The sequence below is a fragment of the Ursus arctos genome, chromosome X (assembly GCF_023065955.2).
Source record: "Ursus arctos isolate Adak ecotype North America chromosome X, UrsArc2.0, whole genome shotgun sequence".
Lineage (NCBI taxonomy): Eukaryota > Metazoa > Chordata > Mammalia > Carnivora > Ursidae > Ursus > Ursus arctos.
This window is the reverse complement of record NC_079873.1, coordinates 6,873,893-6,899,257: the sequence shown is the minus strand read 5'-3', so window position 1 is coordinate 6,899,257 and position 25,365 is coordinate 6,873,893. Positions and strand designations below refer to the sequence as shown.

At 47.3% G+C, this 25,365-nt stretch overlaps 1 protein-coding gene across 2 annotated transcripts in view; it reads right to left on the bottom strand.

Moving 5' to 3' along the window:
- WWC3 (WWC family member 3) overlaps positions 1–25,365 on the bottom strand; it is a 117,792-nt gene that overhangs the window by 45,322 nt on the left and 47,105 nt on the right. For both annotated transcript variants that reach the window (XM_048213426.2, XM_057309988.1), the window contains exons 4-7: positions 16,167–16,243; positions 14,960–15,039; positions 3,680–3,809; positions 649–795 (exon numbers count right to left, since the gene is read on the bottom strand). In XM_048213426.2, the coding sequence (XP_048069383.1) occupies positions 649–795; positions 3,680–3,809; positions 14,960–15,039; positions 16,167–16,243 (434 nt within the window). The remainder of the gene's footprint in view (positions 1–648; positions 796–3,679; positions 3,810–14,959; positions 15,040–16,166; positions 16,244–25,365) is intronic.

Below are 25,365 nucleotides of genomic sequence, written 5' to 3'. Positions count from 1 at the left end.
TTGGGTCATGATCTCAGGGCCGTGGGATAGAGCCCCACATTAGGCTCCACACTCAGTGCAGAGTCTGCTGTCCCTCTCCCTCTGCTCCTCCCCCTGCCCATGCTCTTTCTCTCTAATGATAAATACAACCTTAAAAAATAAATTAAATAAAATGTCATGTCTGTTAAAAAACACATCTAAACTTGGGGTGCCTAGGTGGCACTGTCGGTTAGGTGTCCGACTCTTGGTTTTGGCTCAGGTCGTGATCTCAGGGTCGTGAGATCAAGCCCCGTGTCGGGCTCTGTGCTCTCAGTGCGGAGTCTGCTTAAGTTTCTCCATCTCCCTCTGCCCCTCCCCACCCCTGCATTCTCTCTCTCTAAATAAATAAATAAATCTTAAAAAAAAAAAAAACCACATGTAAACTCAACTCTCAGAAGCATTCTGCTGTTTTAAAGAATCCAAATTATAAGAATAAAGCTAAGAAGCAATTCAACTGCCTTTGAGGCCATGGAACCTTCACAGCTGGATTTTTCCTTCAAACTTAATGGCACAAAAGCCAAAACATGCCTGAAGAGAAAGTGGCAAAGTCAAACAAATGCGTGATGGCAACACGAAAGCAGCTCTTTCCTCTCCTGGCACGCTCGGCTCTTCCCCCCGTTCCTGGCATACCTCTCCAATGATGTCAGTCTGAGACCCCGCATCGCAGAACTGTTGAGGTAAAGAATCGCCAAGCACACCCGGATTGTGAGGGAACTCTTGCGGAGGGTCGCTAAGAGAAAAGCTATTCTTAAAGCCATCGGTCAGCTTGGCCAGGCTCTGCAACAGAAGGAAACGAGTTACTTGAGCGGAGGTGGTAATGCTTCTCTTCCCTTTAGAAGCTGTCATTGCATCGGCTCCAGGGCGGCCGCGTCAGTGCCGGAGAGCTGGCCTGCCCCGACCCCCACTCCCACGAGATGTAAAAGACGCGTCCCTCACGACTTGCACCATTAATCCAACGTGTAGCCATCTAAATCAGACAGTGACGGAGTCCTCCTGGCAGCACGGGAATTATGTAGAGAACAACTGTGGTACCATTTTTACTGTTTTTTGAAATCTTTGTTTCCTAAAGAAAAAAAATTAGCATTCCCTCCCAAAAAGCCAAACTCAGAGAAACAGAGTGGCATGGTGGTCGCCAGGGGCTGTGGGGTCAAAGGGTACAGACTGAGGGTTATAAGACGAATAAGTTCCAGGGCTGTAACGTACAGCACGGCAACTCCATGTCTGAAAGCTGCTCAGACAGTAGATCCTGAAAGTCTTCGCCGCGCACAGACAAAAAACAAGGTACCCACGTGAGGTGACGGATGTGTTAACTAACTTCATCGTGGTAATCATCCCACCTTATGTGTGGGTATCGAATCATCAGGTTGTACAACTTATATTTACACAATTTTATCTGTCAATCGTACCTCAATAAAATGGGGAGGGGAGCACTGCCATCCAAAATGTTGTATCAATAAATGAGTCTGACAGGGATGAATGCTACCTTGAGATTTTTATAAACCCCACAGAAGGAAAACCACTCCCAGATGAGGTTTACCTATTTTTATAACCTGATTTTTCAGTCATAATTCTACATGGTCAAGAGTCATCTCACATGGATGGTAGCTTGCCAAAAACTAGAGTAACTATGTTTTCTGGTGTACGTAACTCCTTTGGATGGAAATCAAAAAGAAATCAGATTTTCTACCATTTTTTTTAGAAGACTTTTGAATAGATTTATCTCCAGCAGACACTTCTGCAGACACCAGAACGCACAGGGGCAGTGAACACGCGTGGCTGGCTCTGGACCCAGACAAAGGCGTGCTGGGATGGGCCAATACTGTTAAGTTCATAAAAGACAGAACAACTTCTTTGATTTTCCTGGAGAGGACGTTGCCCAGGCCTCTCCCAGGAGCTTCTCAGAGAGGATGCTGGGGTCTAAAGCTTCTTACAGAAATTCTCTCTCCAGCCTCCATGGTGGGGAACCCACTCAAGGCAAGCTTGTCCCAGCTCTGCACACTTGGAAAGGCCAGGTCAGAGAAGTTAGTTCATCCTCCTGGGGCAAGGCCTCCAAGCCCCCATGGTGGACTACCATCTGCTTCAGCCCCGGGGTTTGGGCTTAGATTGTATGGGTGACGTCCACACCACACCTCGCCCAACGCTGCGCTCAGAGGCCTCAGTAAATGGCAGTAGCTCTTCTTGCCACCAGTGCTCGGAGAATATCTAACCATTCATTGACCATGTACCTCTCGTGACCTGGGAGGGCATCTGAAAATACAGATTACTGGGTCGCACCTCCAGAGCCCAATCTAGCAGGCCTGGGGTAGGGCCCAGTAATGGGCAATTTAATGACCACCGTGGGGACACTCCGTAAGTCTCCTGAATCCTTGACCTTCAGAAGCACTGCCGTGCAAGGCAGCTATGTGTGCACCTGTCTCACTTGGCCCACAAGTCCGAGCTCTGCTTCACATGTCCTTCTATGCCTTACATTCTGCAGAATCTAGACACACGCCTCCTAGGCACTCAGTGTGCTGAGTGGAAAATGAAAGCCGGACCCAAAACATCTGAATGCACCCCGGGATCGAGCAAAAAGACCAGTGCACATTGATCTGCAAAAACTCAAGCTTTTTCTAAAAATAACAAAATCTCCAGAAGTTCAAGGGACAAAGAATAAAGCAGTACAAAGCCCCAACGATCCCAGCCATGTAACGACCATCTGTGCACACGGCAGAACACTTGGCAGCCCTATCAAGGAGTGAAGCAGCTCGCTGTGTACAGACACGGGAGCAGGTGTGGGCATTACTGTTACGTGAGGAAGCCGCTGGGACAGCAGGAGGCACAGCCCTAGCTCTCCGTGGGACAGCCGAATGTGTGCCCGCACCCTCCCAGGTCTGCAAAAATGCTGGCAGGGAATACAAGCTAAGGGAAGTCGTTACAGGAGATGAAAGAACAGGGTGACAGCAAGACTTCTCATCAGAGACTTTTTAAATTATTTTGATTATTGAACAATCTGTATCACCCATCGTTATGGCTTAAGTTGTGCCCTCCCAAACGACAGGTTGGAGTCCTAAGAATTGGCAAAAGCGAGCTTATTTGGAAAGGCAGTCCTTGCGGATGGAATCAAGTGAAGGTGAGGTCATACTGAATTAGAGTGGGTTCTCATCCAGTGGTTGGCATCCTCGTAAGTAAGGACGAGAAAACGTAGACACAGAGACACGGGGAGAACACCATGTGACGACGAAGGCAGAGATTAGAGTGGGGCATCTACGAGCCAAAGAACGCCAAGGATTGCCAGCAGCTACCAGAAGCTGGAAGAGGTGAGGAAGCGTCCGCCCCTAGAGCCTTCAGAGACAGCATGGCCCTGCTGGCACCTTGACTGTGAACTCCTGGCCTCCAGACTCTTGAGAGAACCAATTTCAGTTGTTCTTCACCCCTTTGTGGTACTTTGTCATGGCAGCCCTAGGAAACTAACACCCATATTTTTAAATATTTTAATACACAGTACGCAGAAATATACACACACATAAAGAACATGTATACACATACGGCATGTATGTATGTTTTAAAATATACATGAACTGTATATATAACGAATATATAATACACACTGTCAACACATATTTGCCTGAAATGTTAACTAAAGGCAGACAGACACGGGCTGTGAAGAATGCCGGGCCCCTACCTGCATCAGGTCCCGCCTCTCCTTCTCGCCGGTGCAAATGGCTTTCTTGATGGTCCGGAGCTCGCTCATTATCGCCTGGGCCTCATTCAGTTTGTAGTTGCTGTGAGCGCTTGACATCTTTCTATCAATCCTGGTTAAAAAGAAAAATCAAAGTCATTCCATGCGAGAGTCTAACAATCCACTGAACAACAATGCAAAACTCAGAAGCTTTATAGAAAGGTGGGAGACAGTCGAACACATTGGTTCGGCAAAGAAAAATAAAGATCCCATAAAACCTTCCTTGCTTGTGGTATACAGACAGAGATGAGACTTGACCAGTGGACGGCTTCCTTTGCTCCAGGAACACCCAATGCAGGTGAGGACTTGCGAAGCAGGGTTCCCATGACCTCTACTAATGATTAGGCAACCAACAGTGGCTTAGGTAATTTCCTGACATTTTAAACTCCTCTCTGACAGGAGGATCATGTCTTATTTGTTTATCCCCAGCATCGGGGTTAGTGGTCCAAAATGCCTATTAAATCAACATACGAACGACATCTGTGTACAAGAACATGTGGGAAACAGCAAAAAGTTGTGAGCAATGCAGTAACGATGCCTCATACAAAACTGCAAACTGTCTCCTCCACCTTTCTTTATCTCATTCCGGTTCTAATTTCTCCCTCTCTCTCTCTCCCTCCCCCTCCTACTCACCTCTTCACTTCTTTCCTTCAATCCAAACACCCATTCATCCTTCCTTCTATCCGTTCGAACTTCCTCCCTCCCTCCCTCGCTCCTTCCTTCCCTCTCTCCTTCCGGCCAGTCCGCCCCTGTGCACACGAGGCCTGGTCTGGGTGGTGGAAGCCGAGTGCTGACCAAGCCGAGGCTCGGCTCCTACAGCGCACCCTTCGTCTCACCTCCCCTACCTAGGTCTTGGGCCTTGGAAGGCCTCAGGGCTAACCTTTTGGTTGGAATACTTTGGTCCAGAAACGGTATGAACTCCTCTGGAAAGCCATCAGCAGGCCTCTCAGATTCCAGACCCGCCACCACACAGGTCCTGGGGCTAAACTGTCTCCCCCAGGTGACCGGGGAATCTGGATCCTTAACAGCCAGCCCAAACTCCCCGATTTTCCACTCATGAAAGCATCCTGGCAGGCTGGTGAGTACCAGTGACACTTGAGTGTTACAGCAGGACCCTGGGCAAGTCACTTCAACTCTTCACGCCTCAGTTTAATGCCTCCCCCGTTTAATGAGAAAATGTCAGGGAAAGGCTTCCTTGGCAGGGCGCCGGGCACGCAGTGTTTGCGGGGATTATGCTGATTATCAGCCTAACGCTGCATCTGCACACTCACGGTGAAGACTTCGCCAACTCTGCCACTTTAGGCCCGGAGTTGGTCTGCGCTATCAGCACCCTTGGAATAAGAGAAGGACAAATAGAAGAGGCGGGAACCCAGTCCCTCCCTCTGGAATCAGGCCTCAGGGCTCAAGAGCACTACTGGGACCGCATCAGCTACAAATGATGTATTTATGAAAACTGGTCCTGAGTCCTCTTCCATGGAGTGGATGCGGGCACATCGTGGGTCCCCACACATTCCCTGGTGACACCTCTGCATCCCAACATGGCCGGCCCACATGCTTTCCCATTTTAGCTGTTTTACAGAGAACCAAGAGTCTCCACCGAAGGTAGAGATGGAAGGTCATCCATCTCACAGCACATCAGCCCAAGAAGTGGCCCAACTTTTCCTGCAGAGAATACTTAGACTCGTTTACGTAATAACGTCTCCCTGTATTCATCTGATAAAAGGCTTTCCGATACATCTCATTTAACGTCCCCACCAACAACCCACAAAGGCTGATGAAGGCGGCAGGAAAGGGTTACATCATTCTCAGACAAAAACAACCCAAGGCCAGAGAAATTGGATTTCTCTGTAACCATCAGTGACCAGCCCCTCTGCTAACCAGGTCTACAGCTCCTCCAAAATGAAAAGCACAGCAAATAGATCATCACCTGACACCCACACCCACAGAGAGAAATGCAACTCCACTACACAGAACAAAACCTTTTCAATGGCTTGGAAATGACAGCTAATCAAACAGCCACAGAAGCACAGACACACACCATCAGCGTTCAACTGTGATGTGAGCCGCGACGCACGTCAGCTCGGCTTTATACTTCAGTGTTGTGATTTCCTTAGGGCTTTTAGTAGCAATAGAGCCTAAGTGTGGCCATCAGTAAACCCAGGGATTGAGCCAGCAGCCTGTCAAGGCACCAGGTTCCACGATTAGGCCCCAAATTCCCTCAGGGAGGGGGATCAGCAGCCCCGTAATTCATCCCCCGCAGACACCGCAGCGCACCTCGGAGAATGACAGCTCAACTTCAAGGCCACAGACCTGCACTTTGAGCTCTCCCCAAGTGGCTCTGAGACCTCGAAGAGAAAGCAGATTGGCCTAGAACAGCTGCTTCCATTCTGTTCCGAGGGCGTCCTGGTGTGGGGAGCAGGAGCGGCTAAAGGGAGAGCCTGTCTCAGCTTGGGGACCCTCACCGCTGCTTAGTAAGCACTCCTCTTTGCTCTGTCTCAGACAGGAAATGTCTGAGATGCGCAGAAGATGTCACTTGTAGGAAAGGAAAGGGAAAAAGATTCCACTGTTTAAAAAGTGTGAAAGCTACTAGGGAACATGGTCTTGAAGTCCTAGTATTTCAGAGAGAATACTGTTATTCAAAAAGTTATATATTATTATTATATTATATAAGTATACATTACATGTTATGTTAATAATATCATCGCATATTGTTAGATCTGGCAGAGCAGCCTGGGTTCAAACCCACGTCTCCCAGTTCTCAAGTCTGCACTGGATCGCCAAGTGCAGAAATGCCCCTTGATACCGCAGGCGCACCCCTGCTCACAGCGGCCAAGTTCAGGCCCGTATGCTTTTATAAGGGCAAGCAATGTTTCACAGAATTCACACCACTTCCAATTTTCAACTACAATAAATCTTCATCTAATAAAAACTTCAAAGGGGAGGAAACCTCTTCCTTTACATCTGCAAAATTCATTTCTTTGGGAGTGTTCGCCCTTTGCTCAAATTCCCTCTAGAACTTTGGTCAAATTCAGAGGATGTGGTCAGTGATTTGGTATTTTAAAATACCAATATATTCCATTTCATAAAGAAAATAGTAACATCTGTGACTGCCAAAAGAACGGTCTTTTCTTTTTTTTAATTTTAATTAAGAGCCCAAGAGAGTGCTTATACATCTGAAATAAAAAGAAAAGTGATAACCGCTCAACAAAAGGTGGTATTAATAAAAACGTAAGTTATTATACAGTGTGCTATGATCTGAATGTTTATGCCCCCCCCCACCCCCCAGTTACATGCTGGGATCCTAACTCCCATGCGATGGTGTTCGGTGGTGGGGCCTCTGGGAGGTAATCAGGTCATGAGGGAGAAGCCCCCGTGAATGGGATCAGTGCTCTTATAAAAGAGACCCCGCAGAGCTCCCTGCCCCTCCGTCATGTGAGGACACAGCGAAAAAATGGCTATTTAGGAACTGGGAAGCTGGCTCTCAGCAGACACACAACCCGACCATGCTGGCACCTTGAGCTGGGACTTACAGCCTCCAGAACTTTGAGAAATAAGTTTCTATCGTTTATAAGCCGCCCAGTCCATGGTATTTGGTTATAGTGGCCCGAGTGGACTAAGGCGCAGTGTAAAAAAATCCAGTACACACACTAGAGTCTTTACTTTTCACTCCTCAACATCTTGCAGCAGCTTCAGGGAGATTAGGTGACTTGCTCGAGGTCACAGAGCCAGTAAGAGGCACAGTGTGAGGTTCACAGCGAGGCCCCTCACACCGGCACTCATCCTCTTCCTCGCTGGGTTAGAGATGCACTCGAAGCCAAGGCCTCCAAACGCACACAGCGTCAAACCCAAAGGCCACCCACACGGCCCGTCAAACGTCATCCCAAAGGAAACTGGGGCTCTTCGTGGTCTGCTTTTGCAAGAGATGATCAGAGAAAAGAAGAGAAGGTACAGCTTCAAATGACAGTACTGCGGCTGAGAGGGCAGTTTAGAGCCGTCTGTCAACCCCTACCTCCTGCTGCCCTGAAGTTTCCGTATTTGTTATTCAAGTTAAGATGTCAAGGGAACTATTCTGGCAAAAGTAAAACCAAATGGCTGCTTTTTTTTTTTTTTTAAGATTTATCATTTACTTGAGAGAGAGAAAGAGCATGTGGGGGGGGAGCAGAGGGAGAGAAGCAGACTCCCCGCTGAGTGCGGAGCCCAACAACATGGGGCTCGAACCCACAACCCTGAGATGGTGACCTGAGCCAAAATCGACAGTTAGACACTTAACCAACTGAGTCACCCAGGCGCTCCAAACCAAATGGCTTCATAAACCCACAGCATGAAGAAAAGGGCTGCCAGGCCTCCAAAGATATTCCGTGTTAATACCACACATTACAACCCAAAAGAATGAGAAGTTTTGTTACAACTCTACCAGCTCTGGCAGGCGGCCTGGAATGCACGTCAGACAGCTTCCGGCAGCTTTCTATGCGCAGCAGGCCCTGCGTGGGGCACCGGACCCGGGCCACAACCAGGAACAACACCCGCTTTGGTTCCGCCCCCCGCCCCGGCCGTACAGTTAGCGGAGTAGAGCCAGGCTTTCCGCACGCGCCGCACCTTACGTGCGACGTTCATGGGATACTGTCGGCCTAGGCCTGCTCCAACTGTGAGCCATCCCATTCTCTTCTGAAAACACCAAATCCCCTGGGACAGAAAATGCTAATCCCAATATGTAATAGTGCGGCATTCTAGTAGAGAACGCTCGGGAAAGGGGCGTCACTCTTGTTTACGGACACACACGGGTTTCGCTTTGTTCGTGCCACCCGAACAGGGAAGAGGTTCACCAAGCAACTACGAGGCTCAAAGCACAAAGGCTGACCCTGTGCTGAAGAACGTGCTGCATGGAAACTGGGTATTGGAACATCTAGCGAACACCCCTTTCCAGGATCTGAATAGCAGTAACAAGGAACAGGGTTTCTTAAAACACAATGGAGCACAGTATGTGGAAGAGAAGACGACGGGCTGATTTACAGAGCCCCCCGCTGTGGCACGGGGCAGCCCAGGCCCTCCCCTAGAGGGTGCCGGTGTCCAACAGTGACACGGACCCCACAATGGCTCCCGGCAGGCAGGCGCCACGACATCAGCCGCTCACCACAGCGCCTGGGGCAGCGTCCACGCGTGCCACTCGGCCCTGGCCTCTGTCTGCAACTGTCTGCGTCCTGAGGATGACACAGGGAACAAAGCAAAGTCCTTCTTCTCATGCGGCACACTAGTCAAGGAGACAGACCACAAAAAATAAATCACTAGGGTGGGCAGCAATCCGTGTTTTAAGGAGAAGGAATCCAGTTTCCAGGACGGAGTGTGACGGAAAGGGGTCCTTTTTAGAGCTAGTGCTCAAGTGAGGACCTTGGTGAAACACCATTTGTGCAGAGAACCACAGAAGGGAGGGAACAGGTGTGTGGAATTTGGGAGAAAGGGTGTTCCAGGCACAGGGAGCTACAAGTTCCAGTGGGGAGAGCCACAGGGTGGCCAGGGGGTGGATGCAGGTGAGCAGGGGTGAAACGGGGGCAAACGAGGTCAGGACAGGGGCCAACTCATTCTGGATTGGGGACTGTACTCTAAGTGGGAGAGAAAGCCCCAGGAAGCTGCAAGCACAGGAGACACTGTGAGGGTCCATATGACTACGGCATGAAAATGGTGAGCCGTAACAGTGACCGTGGCAGAAGCTGCAAGAAGGGAACAGGTGCTAGGTGTGCCACCGGCACACCATGACAACAGATGCTAAGAAGGTGCGCAGGACGGTGCCCCCCCTCCCAGAGCGTCTTGAGCCATCACGCCAGCACACAGGGACCTTACAGGTGTCCTGGTGGAAAGAGGCTTCAGTGAGTGGCACGTAAGCGTGGGAAACTCGGGGTGAGGCAACGTTAAATGAGCGTTCTGGCTGCGAGACAACTCAGAATCTAACATGAGGTACATTCCATATCTCCGGGAGATCTAGAGTAACTAGAGAGGGAAATCTCCCACACCTACGGCACACTCAGCACATTCCTGTACATCACCCATTTGGGAAACTGCACACATCCTGCTCTGAGCCCTCCGCCTTTGCCCCTGGATGTTGCTAACGAGTTACACTAAGATCGCTTTTCCAAACAACCTTCAGAAACTGGAAGGCAGCGGAGCCCAGCAGCATTTTCACTGGAAAAGATCGATTTTTCTAAAGACTTTCATACTCATAAATGCTACTCCTATTTTCCGAAGACTTTTATGAAGCGCCTCAAGAGAAATGCAAATTACAACTACACTGAGATACTATCTCTCACCTATGAGACCGGCAAAAATGCAAAAGCGTTGACAACACATTCTGTTGGCACAGCCGTGGGAACAGAAACTCATCTGCTAGTGGTAGGAAGGCAACAGGGCAGAACCTGTAGGAGGGGGATTTGGCAACCTCTCCTAAATACAACCGATGCATTTACCCTTTGACCCAGCAAACCCACTTATTCTGAGCTCTTTCACATGTGCACGTGCACAGCATCAGCTGTAAAGCTGATGGGAAACGTTACGAATGGATGCATGAGGCTGACCATACCAGAACGCACTGGTACTCTCCACGTCACAAGAGAACCGGACAGTCTGCAGCTCCCGACGCAAGAGACACCACCACCAGCTACGAAACAGACTTCGCCCCCAAAAAAGAATAGAAAAAGAACTTGAACTCAAATCAGATCAAGCCTCTCGAACTCACTGCACTAGTTTGCATAAGTAGCAGGGGACAGAGGAACACGTTAAATGTGCAGCAGCGCGGCAGAACCCAGTATCGGGGAAATTCTACAGGACAAGCAAATTGCTTTCTTCAACAAGTAAGCTGTCAGAAAGGAAAAAGGAAAAAAAAAGAAGGATGGGGGAGTAGAGATTCAGAGACATACCCACCAAACGTACTGCGCGGGCCTCATCTGAATGGACCCAAAAGCGCCAGAGAAATGGGAAAACTTACTGGAGGAGGGATGATGTTAAGGGATGACTATTAAATGGGGTACAGGCATTATAGTTATGTTTTCAAACGGGATCCCTATCTTTAGAAGAGCTATTTGTGGATTCAATACGCCTCTAGGATTTGCCTCAATAAGGCAGTAAGGGTTTGAGGGAGGTGACAAGCTGACAGACAAAACAAGACTGGCCCCCATGTGGCTAGCTGGTGAGGTGGGGGTGAAGGGTCCAGGAGGGCTCCATGCTACCGCTCTTTCTACTTTTGTGTATGTTTGACATTTTCCATCATTAAAAGTTTATATATATTACACACACACACACACGTACCTATTCTATCATTAACCTAGAGACTGTGTTCATGGCCAGCTCCCATTTACAAAAATTAACAACGTACATAGACCCCCCTCAAAAAAATACAAAAGGTTCTTTTTTCTTCACCTGGACCCAAGCGTAATGATGGATTTCCTTGCTAGCCAGGAAAGTTCACCAAGATAAACAAGTAAGAGTTTAAAATGTTATAAGCGGCTAAACTCCTGGCGAGGTGCTCTGGAAAAGAATATCCTGGATATTCTGGGAAGCAAGAACAGCAGAAAATTTTCTGGAGGAAAATCTAGGGTCTCTGCCTTAAATCAACACTAGTAATAACATCCAAGAAGCCCTTTTCCGTCCAACAGCTCATGTATTATCTGTGCTTAGAGTCAGGATTTTACGGTAGGGGTTAGGGTAATCACATTATTGACGCTCACGGAAGGTTTTCAAAATTTCTCAATAATAGCGGCACCTGGGTGGCACAGCGGTTAAGCGTCTGCCTTCGGCTCAGGGCGTGATCCCGGCATTCTAGGATCGAGCCCCACATCAGGCTCCTCTGCTAGGAGCCTGCTTCTTCGTCTCCCACTCCCCCTGCTTGTGTTCCCTCTCTCACTGGCTGTCTCTGTCAAATAAATAAATAAAATCTTAAAAAAAAAAATTTCTCAATAATAATACCAATCTGCATGATTCGACGGAAGCGTAAGAGCCAGTCTTCAATACCAGAAAAATAAGGGGGCTGTTTTCGTCTCCTGCGTAGCGTGTATAATTCAGGGGAAGGCTACGAGATTATTTTTCACTTGCAAAGAACTTTAAGCACGGCATGCGTGCCTGTGTTTTGTCTCCTTCCTGGGAGGACAGAGAGAGCATGTACAGTCAAACAGCCAATTAAACACTGCCTCTTGAGGCAGCTCTAGCTGGAAAGCTGCAGTGAGTCCCCCAGGACCAAGGCTGGGCCAGAACCTTCTCCCACGCCATTCCTCGGCCTCTCCTGGGGAGGGCGGGCATCCCCACAGGCTCTGGCAGGGAGGGAGGATGGTCCCCTGGGCAGGGACACATTTACCCCCGCAGGTGTCAGGTCACAGCTCTCCCTGCACTGGCTGCCTCCCATCCCATAAACCTGGAAAACTGAGGCTGCCTCTGCCCCTTCTTGAAATTAGTTCCACTACGAGCGATAAACTAACTTCCTGGAGCTGCTGAGGTAAATGGGTTTCCTCAGGCCCCTGAGCCGCTGCACCTTTGCTTTTCTAGCGCTCAGCCTTCAGTTGCCAGGGCAGCAGAATCTCTGTGTTCACAGAAGGAAATGGCCAGGGCCAGAGTGGCAGAGGCCAGAGGGATGGGCCCCGGGCCCGGCAATCTCGCTACCGAAGCCAGAGCCGGCGAGGAAAGGTGCCGGGCCGGGCTCCCCTCTGAGGTTCGGGGATCCTGTGTGGCCTCAGAGTGTTCCTGAACCACCCCAAACCTCCATCACCTTCCCTAGAGCTTCTACAAGGGAGAAGGGACGTAACTGCAACATGCAGCCTGCACAATGCCCAGCATTCAGTTCCGTCGTATTATCTAGAGACCCTGCAAAGTGTCGGCTCTCCCTGGTAATGAGAGAAAGCTATTGTGTGGCCAAAGGAAAGGATGAAATCAATGTCCGATTCAAGCAGACAGCCCTAGTCACTTTAGAAGACCTCCCAAATTAAATGATTTGCTTCCGCTTACTTCGTGTCTGGCCCTTTAGCAGAAGTGACACGGGAAAGTGTGGCCACAGCACGCGCAGACGCAGCCTAGCAGGTGCATCGAGCTTCTGGAGGCCGGCTGGCCGTGGGGGCAAAATTATAGGCCGTGTATCGCTGAGCTGGGAAGCACCGCAGCAGACGGACAAGATGAGCAACAAAACCAGCAGCCGATATTGAAAAAGATTGCTTCGCCTAAGCAAAACTTTCTTAAAAAGCTGTACTGACCAGGACTAAAAAAAGGAGCCCCCATCGTGGACTGCAATCACAGGAGCAAGCGTGCAGGCACATGCATGTGCACGCACACCGCTGGATAATGGTAGAGGAGCAAAAAGCTGACAGCAAGGCTGAAAGACTCCAGGTCACACTAAGCATGTGGACGGGATGACCAAAATCCCCCATGTGGTGGGACCTGCAGAGGGCATGGTTAGCTCTCAGGGCCAGAGACAGCCAAGTCCAAGTCCCCGTAGACAGGACCCAGTTCCCCTTTCTATTGTGACTCTCTTGGTGCCTATAAGTCCCTAATAAATAAGTCCTAAAATAAAAATGAGCAAACAAATCAACCAAAACAATCCTGGATGATTAAGAAAGTGAATCTCAACCTAGTATTAAACAGCAGGGTTTGACATGCCCGGTAATTACCCTTTATATGAGGCTGAGATAACTGTGCTTGGCAAACACTGACATTCTTGTATCACTTCCCCATAAAGAGCAATACTTTTGTCACATGTGACACACTGTCGTTGCATCTGCACACATGAGTCAACAGAGTGGCATGCTGCCCACCCTTCCCGAGTAACCACACGGACCCCTGCCACTTGCGGAAGGCTGACTAGAGCGGGCTCTGCTGCTGCCCTCCGGACCATTCAGCCCCAGGATCGCTGCTCTGGACTGAATGTGCCTGTCGCCCCACAATTCACAATGTGGTGGTATATGGAGAGGGGGCCTTTTAGAGGGGCAATTCGAGTTAGATGAGGTCAGGAAAGTGGGGTCCCCCAAGACAGGGCGAGTGTCTTTAAAAGGAAGAGACAGCGGAGACCGGAGCTCACCATCACCAGCAGCAGCACGTAAAGACAGGGCAAGAAGGCAGGGAGCAGGCCCTCGCAGACAGGAAATTTGCCAGCACCTTGATTTTGGACTTCTAGCCTCCAGAACGGTAAGAAGTAAACGGGTCTGCTGTTTAAGGCCCCCAGGCTCTGGTACTTTGTCACAGCAGCCCGAGCTAAAGCCACCCCACTGACTGAGGAGAAAAGCAGGCATAGAAGGGTTCGTGAGGCACGTGCCCAAGCTCGGCGAGCGAAGCCAGGCCCTGAATTGAGAAAGAATGGGCTCAACCGACCCGTAAGCACACGACACCCTTTCTCAAGAAAATCAATTCTTTCGGAAGAACAGTATCACCATTTATAAAATAACTTTTGTTCACTGAATTTGCTGACTTAATATAGCCCACAAAAAAGAAATTCAACCCCAAACTTCTAGTAGGGATAAAGTTCTAACTGTAAAGACGCCAATAGGAGGAAGACCTATAGACCAGACTGTCCAATAGGATGTTCTGTGGCAATGGAAATGTTCGAGTATCTGTGCTACTCAAAGCAGTGGCCACTAGCCCAGTGGTTCTCAACTGGGGGCTCGTGTGCACTCCAGGGAATGTTTGACAATGTCTAGAGACAGTTTCGGCTGTCACAACTGGGTGAGAGGGTACTACTGGCATCGGGGGGGGGGGGGGCGTCAAAGCTAAACATCCTATGACGCACCAAGAGTCATCTGGGCCAAAATGTCAATCGCGCCAAGGTAGAGAAAATCTACAATGGCCACAAGCGACTGCGGAGCATTTCAGACTTGGCTATGTGACTGGGGTTCTACATTTTTAATTTTATTTCATATAATTAATTTAAATTTGAATTTTAGAATAACAAATTTTGAGACTAAAACAAACAAGACTGGAATTCAAATTTAAACAGCCATGTGTGTCTTGGACAGTGCAGCTACAGAGAACGTGCATAAATAGAAAATAAAGGTCTTGTTTCCCATGTATTTCCACTTAAAGGAACCAAGTATCTAGAAGGAAAAGAAAGATTCTGAGGCTTAGGATTGGGGGAAAAATAAGCATAAATAAAAGCATAAGAGGGAACAGCCATGCAGCTCGAGGACAGAGGCCCAGGCATCACACAGGTGAGCACAAGAGGAAATCACAGGAAAAGCGCCCCTTCCAGAATCACAGGCAACTCACTCTTGCAGGGTCTCCACCCCCTTCTCCTTGTACTGCAACTCTTGCTTCATCTGGGTCAGCTCTCGTTTTAATCTGGAAAGCTAAAGACAAATTACATTTTTTTTTCCAAAAAAAAGCTGTGGTGAAAATGATTTCCACAGTTGTTAGCATTGTCATCTAAGTTCCTGATTAGCTTACAACCCACTGGATCATCTATCCTGTCCGTGAATTTCCAACCACGGGCACACACAGCAGCCATCCTGGAAGAAGTGCCTCGCTTAGACACAAAAATCCCAGATCACTGGCAGGTTCCTGGCTCTGTGGAACCCGCAACTGTTTTCTTTTTCAAGACAGTGATTTACACATTACAATCGGCACACTCCGTAATACTTTTGTCATCTTCCCTCTACTTACTATTTAGATCCCACACGTGAAACGCTGTTGCTAAAAGCACGCTGTCCCACTAGGCTAAGTCAATCCCCTGGAGTGCTTACTTCAGCACATTCTGCCCCCACTTCAGGCCTGTGTAAGACTCAGGGGCTGGGCCTGGCAGCTCATGTGTTTCATCAACTCCCCAGGTGTTTTCTCAGGTGTGCTCGACTTTGAGAACCACTGCACTAAAACAGACACCTTTTTCGGGAAGGAGACACTGGAAGAGGAGGCTTCGCTTCCAAGCTGTCTCCCGTGATTGCTGCAAATGCAACAAAACCGTCCCCCTTCTCATACAACCAAGACGGGGGCTGAGGGGTGAAACAGGGTGGCACATAAAGAATTCCAGGGTCACTGGGAAGGAGCATCAGAACCTTCTGGTCAAATGCCACTTCAGGAAGGACTTCCCTGGGAATACGGCAACCAGGGAAGGCCAGCAGATGCTAAAGCTGCCAAGGGTCAAGGCTGGCAACCCACTAATAGAGGGAAGCAGTCCTTTGAGATCAGGGCCTAGAGTCACCAAATCTTTCCAAATTGGGCGGGAAGAGTCTAGCTCTATGGAAAACACAGAAGGATACAGGCCATTTTTTGTTAGATGGGCTGTGTTTTAAAGAGAAACTCCCCCCCATTAGAAAAAGGTGAAGAGTAAAACCAAATGTAATAATAATCCACAAAATTGAAAATTTAACCAAAATATGAGTGTTAGACACACTGACCACCATTAAATGAACCACGATAAGTAATATTACATAAAAATACATATGGGGCTTCTACTTGTGAAAGCACTCATTTTACTCACCCTATCCCGACGGCTTGCTATTTCTGCTTTAATTTGGTATGGGTCGTACTTTGTATTTGCTGAATATCCAGAGAAGGCTAAACAGAAGGAAAATATTTTATTTTATAATGGATCCTTTAAAATAAGTAAATACACATAGACAGAAACTTCTGAATCAATAATTAATTCTAAGTCTGCAATTTACAAGTTGGCCCCGGCTCATAAGGAATTAACATTTCACATCCTCAAATCTTGATGTCTGATTTCTACATGAGGCCTTTCTACGTGAGTCCACATGGGAAAATACATGGCTGTCGGTAAACCAAAACTCTGTGTTCACTCCGACTACAAAATTACTAGGGTTAAAAGCCACAGATACACTTGGCGGGGGTGGGGGGGTGTGATTATGGCATATGGAAAACTGCTCTTACTATGGAAGTGACTGTCCATACAGTATGAATCCATTTTGACTTTCTTTGCAAATGCATACACACACAGGTGCCACTAGAAGGACAGAACCAAGAGTTAACGGCGGTTATTCTCAATGGTTTCATCACAGAAGATTTCATTTCTATTTTCTTCATATCTGTATTCTCCAGATGAACCATTTTTGACCTAAGAAAGAAACAACTACTAAAGACTTAGAAAAATGAAAAAGACAACTTTCTAGTAATGTGCCAATCTCCGGCAGGCTTGAGAAAGAGCTTTCTTCCGAGTGTGTGTTTGGGGCAGCACCCCCACTTTTCTGCCAGCGGCTTGTTTTGCTGCGTGTTTAGCTCCAACACGCCACACAGCTAAGTGCTTCCCTCCCCAGCGCCGCACGCAGGGTTCAAACTCTTCCACCAGCCACAGCTTCGTGAGTGTGAAAGTCAGTACGTGCGGCGAACGGACACGAAGGGCTGTTGAGCTGTGTGCTGAGCAGTTAGCCAACTGCTGTCGGCGCAGACTGCTGAGAGCCTCTGCCGGCGTTTCAGCAGCTCGAGCACTTGGCGGCTGCTTCTCATTGCTATCGCCCTGTTCACCTCTCCGCATTGCTTTTTCTTGATGCTTCCGTCTCCTTTCTCTGAGGCTCCAGAACTGTCAGCCTGTGCGCTGCAGGGACCTGGTCTAGTTCGGCCCTAGCTGGTGGGGCGCTCCCCTGTCTTCACCTGCGGCCACCCCACACTGCTATGATCTGCCTCTGGGTCACAGACAGTAACTTCACCTGCTCAGAAGACCCATCTGCAGTGCCAGCATCGTTCCTTGACTCCTTTGATCTGGGTACTGAAGGGTGACTGTCACTCAGATAACTAGGTGCCAACGGCTAGAAACGAGTTCTAAATCATTTCCTGACTTTGTAACAGGATGGCTCAAAGTCATCAAGCGGCTTATACAGCAAGACTGTTTAATAGCCTCAACTAGAACTACATCCGAAGTTAATCTGAGTAGTTCGGATAGCTCTTTAGAAAACAGTTCTATAAAAAATTTACTATTGAAGTCCCTATCAGTCAGAATTTCAAACCATTAGAATCTACTAGAAATAAGTATTGGGAGGAGCTAAGCATTTGCCAACTTTATCTCAAATGTTCTTATATTTAGAATTGTAATCTCTCGAAGACATGGAGTAAATTATTTTTAAAATATAATTCTTTCTTAGACGAAGAATATCTACTTTCAAACCCTACAGCTTCCATCTTGACAGACTCTTTGGCTTCATTTAAGATCAGTACTGAAAGCCACACCTCATACAAAGCCCGTAAGAGTCAGAAATCATTTCTGTAAAATCTTCACATTAAACTCCTGGGACTTAAAAGTTTCCCGGACCTGAGCCGAAGGGACCCGGATACGAAGCCCATGAGCCTAGGGCTTGCTGACTCCTCACTTCCCCGTGTGTCACCCTGCATTTGAGGAAGACAATGCCAACAGTTATCACCTGGGATTGTTCTCATTTGGGGTAGAAAGAAACCGCATCACCCAAGCCCAGGGAAGTTAACTGCAATGTCAAACAGCAGTAACCATGGTCTGAAATCGTTGCCACAAAACTCCCAAGCGATTTCATAGGGAAAATGAGCAGAGAGACTTGAAATAACAGGATACAGCTGGACAAACACAAAGCAACCTGTCCCCCAGTTCTCCCTCCTAGCTAACGGGACCCTGAGCTTGTCGGGGATGCACATCTCCCGGGAGACTCAGCATGTACCCGGTCCTGGAGGGAGGGCCTGACAGCCACGGCTGCACCGAGTGCCGAATCCACCCCACCGCTGGACTACTCTGTTATGGGACAACAGATGTCCTTTGTCCGGGTCCATGGGAGTTAGTCTTTTCTGTTACGTACAACTGAAATCATCCTAAATGATAGAATAGGTTTTACCTATGTAGACGGCATTCACGTTAGCTTTGCTACAGTCTCTAGAATTGAAAAATTCCAGGACTGGGAGGAGGGAAAAGGCAACCCAAGTACCTAAAACAGCGAGGGCATTTATCTTCAAATACTAAGGAGAGTTGTGAACCCTGGTGTAACTTTTAATAATATAAGTCAACTTATACAAACTCTTAGCTCCTTACATCTGCCGGTAAGTCTAATGTAACCCATTTCTGGAGTCCTGAGGAATACCTCCAGGACTCCAATTTTCACGGCACACACTCCACAACATTTTAAAAAAAAGACACGTCTCCAATCTCAAGGTTTGTGATTAATATTAGACTTCCACCTCTAAAGCTTTCTTGTCTCTTTAAGACTTGAGTGGGCACCACTATTAAACAGCTTTAGGAGTCCACTCAGGGATACGGTAGTGCTTTGAGGGAGGTAAGAACAAGGTTATGGTCAAGGGGTGCCTGGGTGGCACAGTCGTTAAGCGTCTGCCTTTGGCTCAGGGCGTGATCCCGGCGTTCTAGGATCGAGCCCCACATTAGGCTCCTCCACTGGGAGCCTGCTTCTTCCTCTCCCACTACCCCTGCTTGTGTTGCCTCTCTCACTGGCTGTCTCTCTGTCAAAATAAATAAATAAAATCTTTAAAAAAAAAAAAAAAAGAACAAGGTTATGGTCTAGTTGGACCACAGCAACGTAAACTATTAGACCTTCCTATTAGGAGGTGCCGTTCACATTTACTTCATCTAGTCTCATAAAGTCTGTGTGAGAGTGGGGTGCCTGAGTGGCTCAGTGGGTTGGGCATCCAACTCTTGATTTCACTCAGGTCATGATGTTGGGGTTGTGGGATCGAGCCCCACATCAGGCTCCGTGCTCAGCATGGAGACTGCTTGGGATTCTGTCTCTCTCTCCCTCTCACTTTCCCCCACCCCCCCACCTGCGCTCACTCGTCTCTCTATCCCTAAAATAAAATAAATAAATCTTTAAAAAAAATCTTTGTGAGAGACGATGATGACGTTCCCCCACCTGACAAAGAGTAAGTTTGTAGTGACTCGATCTACATCAGTCAAAAAGGGACTTCTGTGGGCCAGCTGCCCAAGATTCTTTAATCAGATCAGCTTTCCCACCGGGAGAAGGCACGGACCTCCAGCTCCCCAGTGCCGACTGTCCGACAGGTGAACGTGACCTGTGTTTTTAGCACTCGAGATGTTGCAGACCCCAGTACTTACTATGGATTTCGATTTTATGGGGTACTGAAAAGGGAAAACATGTACGCTCATGTGTCTGTCTCCGCCTCCCTGTTTCTCTGTTCCACACAGACCTCCTCTGTGCCGTGAGAACCTGAGATCACCTGACGGGGACAGCATGATTTAAAAGATCAGCAGTCCTTCTCCAAAGACGTCCTCTGGGCAGACTGCTCCTTAGGACCAGGTATGCACCTCCAGGCACCAGCACTGTAGGGAGGTGCTCAAGGAAGCCAAGAGAACTCTGGCAGAAAGGATGGCAAGCCCTGACAGTTCCCGTGCTGACAGGTACTAATTACCAGAGCAGCGACAAAGGCACGCATGTCAATAACCCAGGCCAACAGAGGGCGTGACATTTGTTTTTAAAGGCACCATAAGCAAAGGAAGAAACAAATCAAACGAGCCCACTCAGAGGTGACCTACAGAAGTAACACAAGATGCCAACAAATGTTCTCTAGGGTGGACTAGGGGATTATCTCTCAAGGGACATGTATGCTCTGCAATCACCTTCCAGATCGAGTCTTGCCAACTAATACCTGTGAAAAACACTGCGTGATCCATTTTTCTCCTGCCAGCTCCAACATGCTTGCATGAAGGGAAACAAAAGGTTGAATGGACAGACTGTGGCCATTACCCTAACCTAGACAGCAGAGGAGAAACCCTCTACGGGATAACCAGTGGAAGACAGTCTTTGTGGGATGGGCTTAAAGCCTCAAAGAATGCTGGCAAAACTGATAACTGATACGGTCAAGCTTCACCACCACCTAACCCAGGAATTCAGGGTGGGTCAGCACTTTTTCACGGGAGGTTTGGCCAACTCTCCCAACCACCCAAAGATACTTTTGGTGCAGACATCTGGTAGTTTCTAGGAGCCAGGATAACAAAGTCATATTCCTACTGCTGGAAGAGGCCATCACAAGTCAATCTAGACTAGTGGATTCCCAACTCTGGGAATCACCTGGGAAGCTTTACAAAAAAATGTCTGGCCCCACCCAAAGTCAATTAGATCCCAATCTCTGCGAGTGGGGCCCAGGCAGCAGTTTTTAAAAGCCCCTCAGGAGATTATACCCTGTAGCCAGGGTTCAGAACTACTGGTGTAGACCAGGGGTTGGGAAACTTTGTCTGCAAAGGGCCAGATAGTAAATAACTTTTGGCTTTGTGGGCCACAGTCTCTGTCCCAACTCCACAACTCTGCTGTTGGAGCTATATAGACTATAGGTAAATGAGTGGATGTGGCTGTGTTCCAATAATACTTTATTTATAAACAGCCAGAGTGGACAAGATTCAGCCCGAGGCCATACATAATTTGCTGACCTGTGGATTAGACTATAATTTACCCTGCAAACGGTCACACACTTCATCCGAATGCATCCGGAAGCTAAAGTTTCTCAAGAAGACTGAACGATTAGCTCCAGAAAAAAAGCTTCTGACAGAACAAATGTATTCAATGAAAACGGCAAAGAGAAGAACACATTACAATGAAGAAAGCAGGGAAACTTCTTCTAGATGAGGAATCAATTCATTCTTCACCCAGAGATAATTATGCTCACTGTATGAAATAAATGCATGGAATTGGAGACAAATTTTAACATAAATTAAAAAAAAAAAAAAGACCTCCCTCTTTCTACCTCTAGATATGAGCCACGTTAACAATTTAATGCAGTTCCTCCTCGTTTTTCTTTCTCCTTCATGGTGGGGGATAACACACATAAAGAAAAGTGTACAAAACCATGACTTAAAGCAAAGCAAATACAAATGTAACCACCCAGGTCAAGAAACACAAAGGTCTCCAATTGTCAGGTAGTACTTTCAGTTTTCAATTTTTCTTGTAATCCTGAAGGCTGCAATAAATTCCTTCACTACAACGATTTTAATAAAACTCCTTTGCCAGCAACACAACACAACACAACACGTGAAGAAAGCAGGAGAAAACTACAAAATGGAGCTGCAGAGAAGCAGCGGGGGAGCATCAGAGAGAGTGCGTCCACCACCGTGCTGTACAGAGCATAAAACAGGCCTGGGTACCGAGCAGCCCCCAGAAATAAAGCAGAGTAGGGTTCTTAGTCTCTCGGGGACATGTACGCTCAAATCCAGCCAGCATCTGAATCTGCTTTGCTCAGGGACAAAAAGAAGGTCAAGGCCTGGATATTCTTAGATACCAGATGGCCCAATATTGACACAAAATCTTTTCTCTCCAGTGAATGGAGTTTTATTCTGGCGATTTCCATAACTCACGGAGAAATCTGTGAAGGGTGTGGGAGAGATGCACATCCCTTCCTCCCACCCTCCCCCGTACTCCTCTGCTCCAATATTAAAAATGGCTGTTTTCGTTAATTCCTCTGTTCCACCCTCCCCCGTACTCCTCTGCTCCAATATTAAAAATGGCTGTTTTCGTTAATTCCTCTGTTCACCATTATTGCCTTATCTTTCCCTACAATCAGCCATTGGGGATAAATCGTGTCCCCGACGTTTAGTATATACCAACAGCACGTGCTAAATAAGTATCTGTTGGAACCTAAATGAATACTTTGGCAATCCTACCACAGGCCACAAAAAATAGATAGTGCTCTGCCTTCCACTTGTCCCTTTTAGTGTTGCAAAACTGCCAGACGACTTGTCCATTTATAATCGGTCTCTATTTCCAGATAACCTGAACAATGGGAGGAGGCAAGATGTTTCAAAAACACAAATAGCTCTTTTGCGCTGCCTCCCCCAAAGTCTAGGAAACAGTACAGAGCACTGAAGGCCACATAACACAAACAGATCTCGGTTCAAGTCCAAGTTCTACCATTTACTGGGTATGTAACCTTGAAGAAGTAACTTAGCCTTCCCAATATCATTTCTCATGTGTACAACAAAGACAGCATCATGTACCTCAGAATGTTGCAATCCTAACAATGCAGAGATAATAACACTAGCCCACTGAACACTGGCTCTTTTTGCTTCAAGTCACTGCCGATGAAGGAAGTAATGGGAAATAAGTCCAAATGTTATTCTGTTCCCAGTACCAGAGCACTGAGACGCCTCCCTGCTTTAGACGACTAGCCCCGACAGCAATCTGGGCTGTGTGAGAACGCTGTGGCCACAGAGAGTTCCTTTGAGTCATCTAACAGAGTTTTCCTCATTGTAATTGGTAGTTCAGGTTAAGTGGCAAGCTGAAAGAGCTTGCTCAGAACCCTAGGGACAGCAGCAACCTGGTAAAGCACCTAGACTAAGTCCTAGATTCCATTCGGAGTCTTTTCCCAGATGAGCCAATAGGCCCCGGCAAAACCCACTGGCATCTCCAGTCCTTCATGAAAACAGGAGGCCCAATCTGGCCCCTGAGGCCACTTACACAAGTGGATGCAGAGACTGCGTCTACAGAGACTTCTAGCATGTCGGGAGTCCGATGAGCGTGTCGGAATCTCAAGTCAACACTACAGAGTCAGGTGCTTCCTCTGCTAAAGGCTTCCTCATGCACCACTCAGGACAGCATCTGGAGTATCGCTTTTCTACTGGGCAGTCATTAAACTCTACAGAGCACAGGAAGGAATATAACTGAGTGCCAACTCCCTACTTGCCCAAACGTCAAGGAAGAGAAAAGCCCATGGTAATATAAACACTGATGCTGAGGGATGTCCCAGCATTAAAGGACTACAAGTTCTCAGGGCTCTTCATCTGCGGGCTCAGCTTTGCCCCGGGACTCCTCCTCCCTCGCTTCTCCCAGGGCTGGATGTGGAATCCAACAGGGTGCTCGAAGGTCCTCCTATCCCTGCATCCTCAAGCGCTCAGGTCCTGAGCCCCCACCTTCCCTGCAACCGAAGTCTTGGCTGCACACGTAAAAGGCAATCTTCCCTTGAGGCAATTTTTCTTTTCAATCATTGTCAAGAAACTTCCTGCCAAATTTTTCTGATATGTCTTCCTCCCACTCCGTTCTTAGAAAAACCGACTGGAGATCCTTTGGAGACCTAACCAAACCCAACCATGGGACAGATAAGGTCACTAAAGGCTACTGGGAACAAACATTCTATTAGGGTTGAATCTCACAAGATTGCCAATATTCAGACCTTTTTAAGCTACAAAAATAACAACTTCATATGGCTCAACCTAGCTTCTAACAAGTAACTTTCTAAAAGGCTTAAAATCGCTAGCCATGTGCTCTCAGAAACAGCTATAAGCCACTGCTGCAGCGAGGTGTGACCTCGAGGTACCAAGTCCATGGGCTTCTAATTCTATGAGGCCACTGAGAGAGACCATATGCTGGGCCATAAGTCATCTTGGTAGATTCCCAAAGACTGAAATCTTCTATGTGTAGTTTCTGACCACAATGGAATTCAATTAGAAATCAACAACATGACATCTTTTAAAAGTCCGAACAACCTACTTTTAAAGGACCCAAGGGTCAAAAAAGAAACTACAAAGGACATGAGAAACCATCTTGAATTGACTGAAAAAATACCAACACTTGTGGCATGTAGTTAAAGTTGCACTTAATGAAGAATTCATACCTTTAGAGGTTACGTGAAAAAGTAAGAAAGCTCTAAAATCAATGATCTAAATTTCTACTTTAGGAAGCTAGAAAAGGAAGAACAGAGTAAAGCCAAACTAAGAAGCAGGAAGAAAATAATAAAGAAGAGAAATCGATAAACTAGAAATGGACAAGAAATAGGAAAAGAAAAAAAAAACCCGGGGCGCCTGGGTGGCACAGCGGTTAAGCGTCTGCCTTCGGCTCAGGGCGTGATCCTGGCGTTATGGGATCAAGCCCCACATCAGGCTCCTCCACTAGGAGCCTGCTTCTTCCTCTCCCACTCCCCCTGCTTGTGTTCCCTCTCTCTCTGGCTGTTTCTAACTCTGTCAAATTAATAAATAAAATCTTTAAAAAAAAAAAAACCCAAAAGCCAGTTTATTATAAAGATAAATACAATCAATAAAGGCTTAGCTACACTGATTAAGGGGAAAAAAGACACAAATTATTAATTTCAGTAATGAAAGACAAGACACAACCTCGGAGTGTCTACATATTTAAAAAATGGTAAGGGACTTCTACGAACAACTTTATAAACTTGACAACTGAGATCAGCAGTCAGCAAATTCCCTGCAGGCCAAATCAAGCTTGTTACCTGTGTTTACACTTTCATCAGAGCAAGCCACACACATTGGTTTATGTATTGTCTCTGGCTGCTTTTGTACTATGAAGACAGGTTGAGTAGTTGCAATGGAGACCATATGGCCCACAAAGCCTAAAGTGTTTACTATCTAACACTTGATAAAAAAAAAGTTTACTGACTTTTGGATTAGATGAAATAGACAAATTCTTTGAAACACACAAAAACTAAAATTGATTCAAGAAGAAACAGAACATCTGAATAGCCTTGTATCTATTAAAGATACTGAATTTATAGTTACGAACATTCCCACAAGGAACTCAAGGTCCAGATGGCTTTTCTGGTGAATTCTATCAAGTTCTATCAAATACCAATCCCACAGAAACTCTTTCTGGAAAGAGAGGAGGAGGGAACGCTTCCCAATTCATTCTGTGAGGCCTGATACCAACATCAGAGAAAGATAGTATTAAGAAACTCTGGAGATAAGAAACCAGCCTCTAAAAATTAGCACTGAGCTGACCATTGCATTCTGATGGACAGTTAAA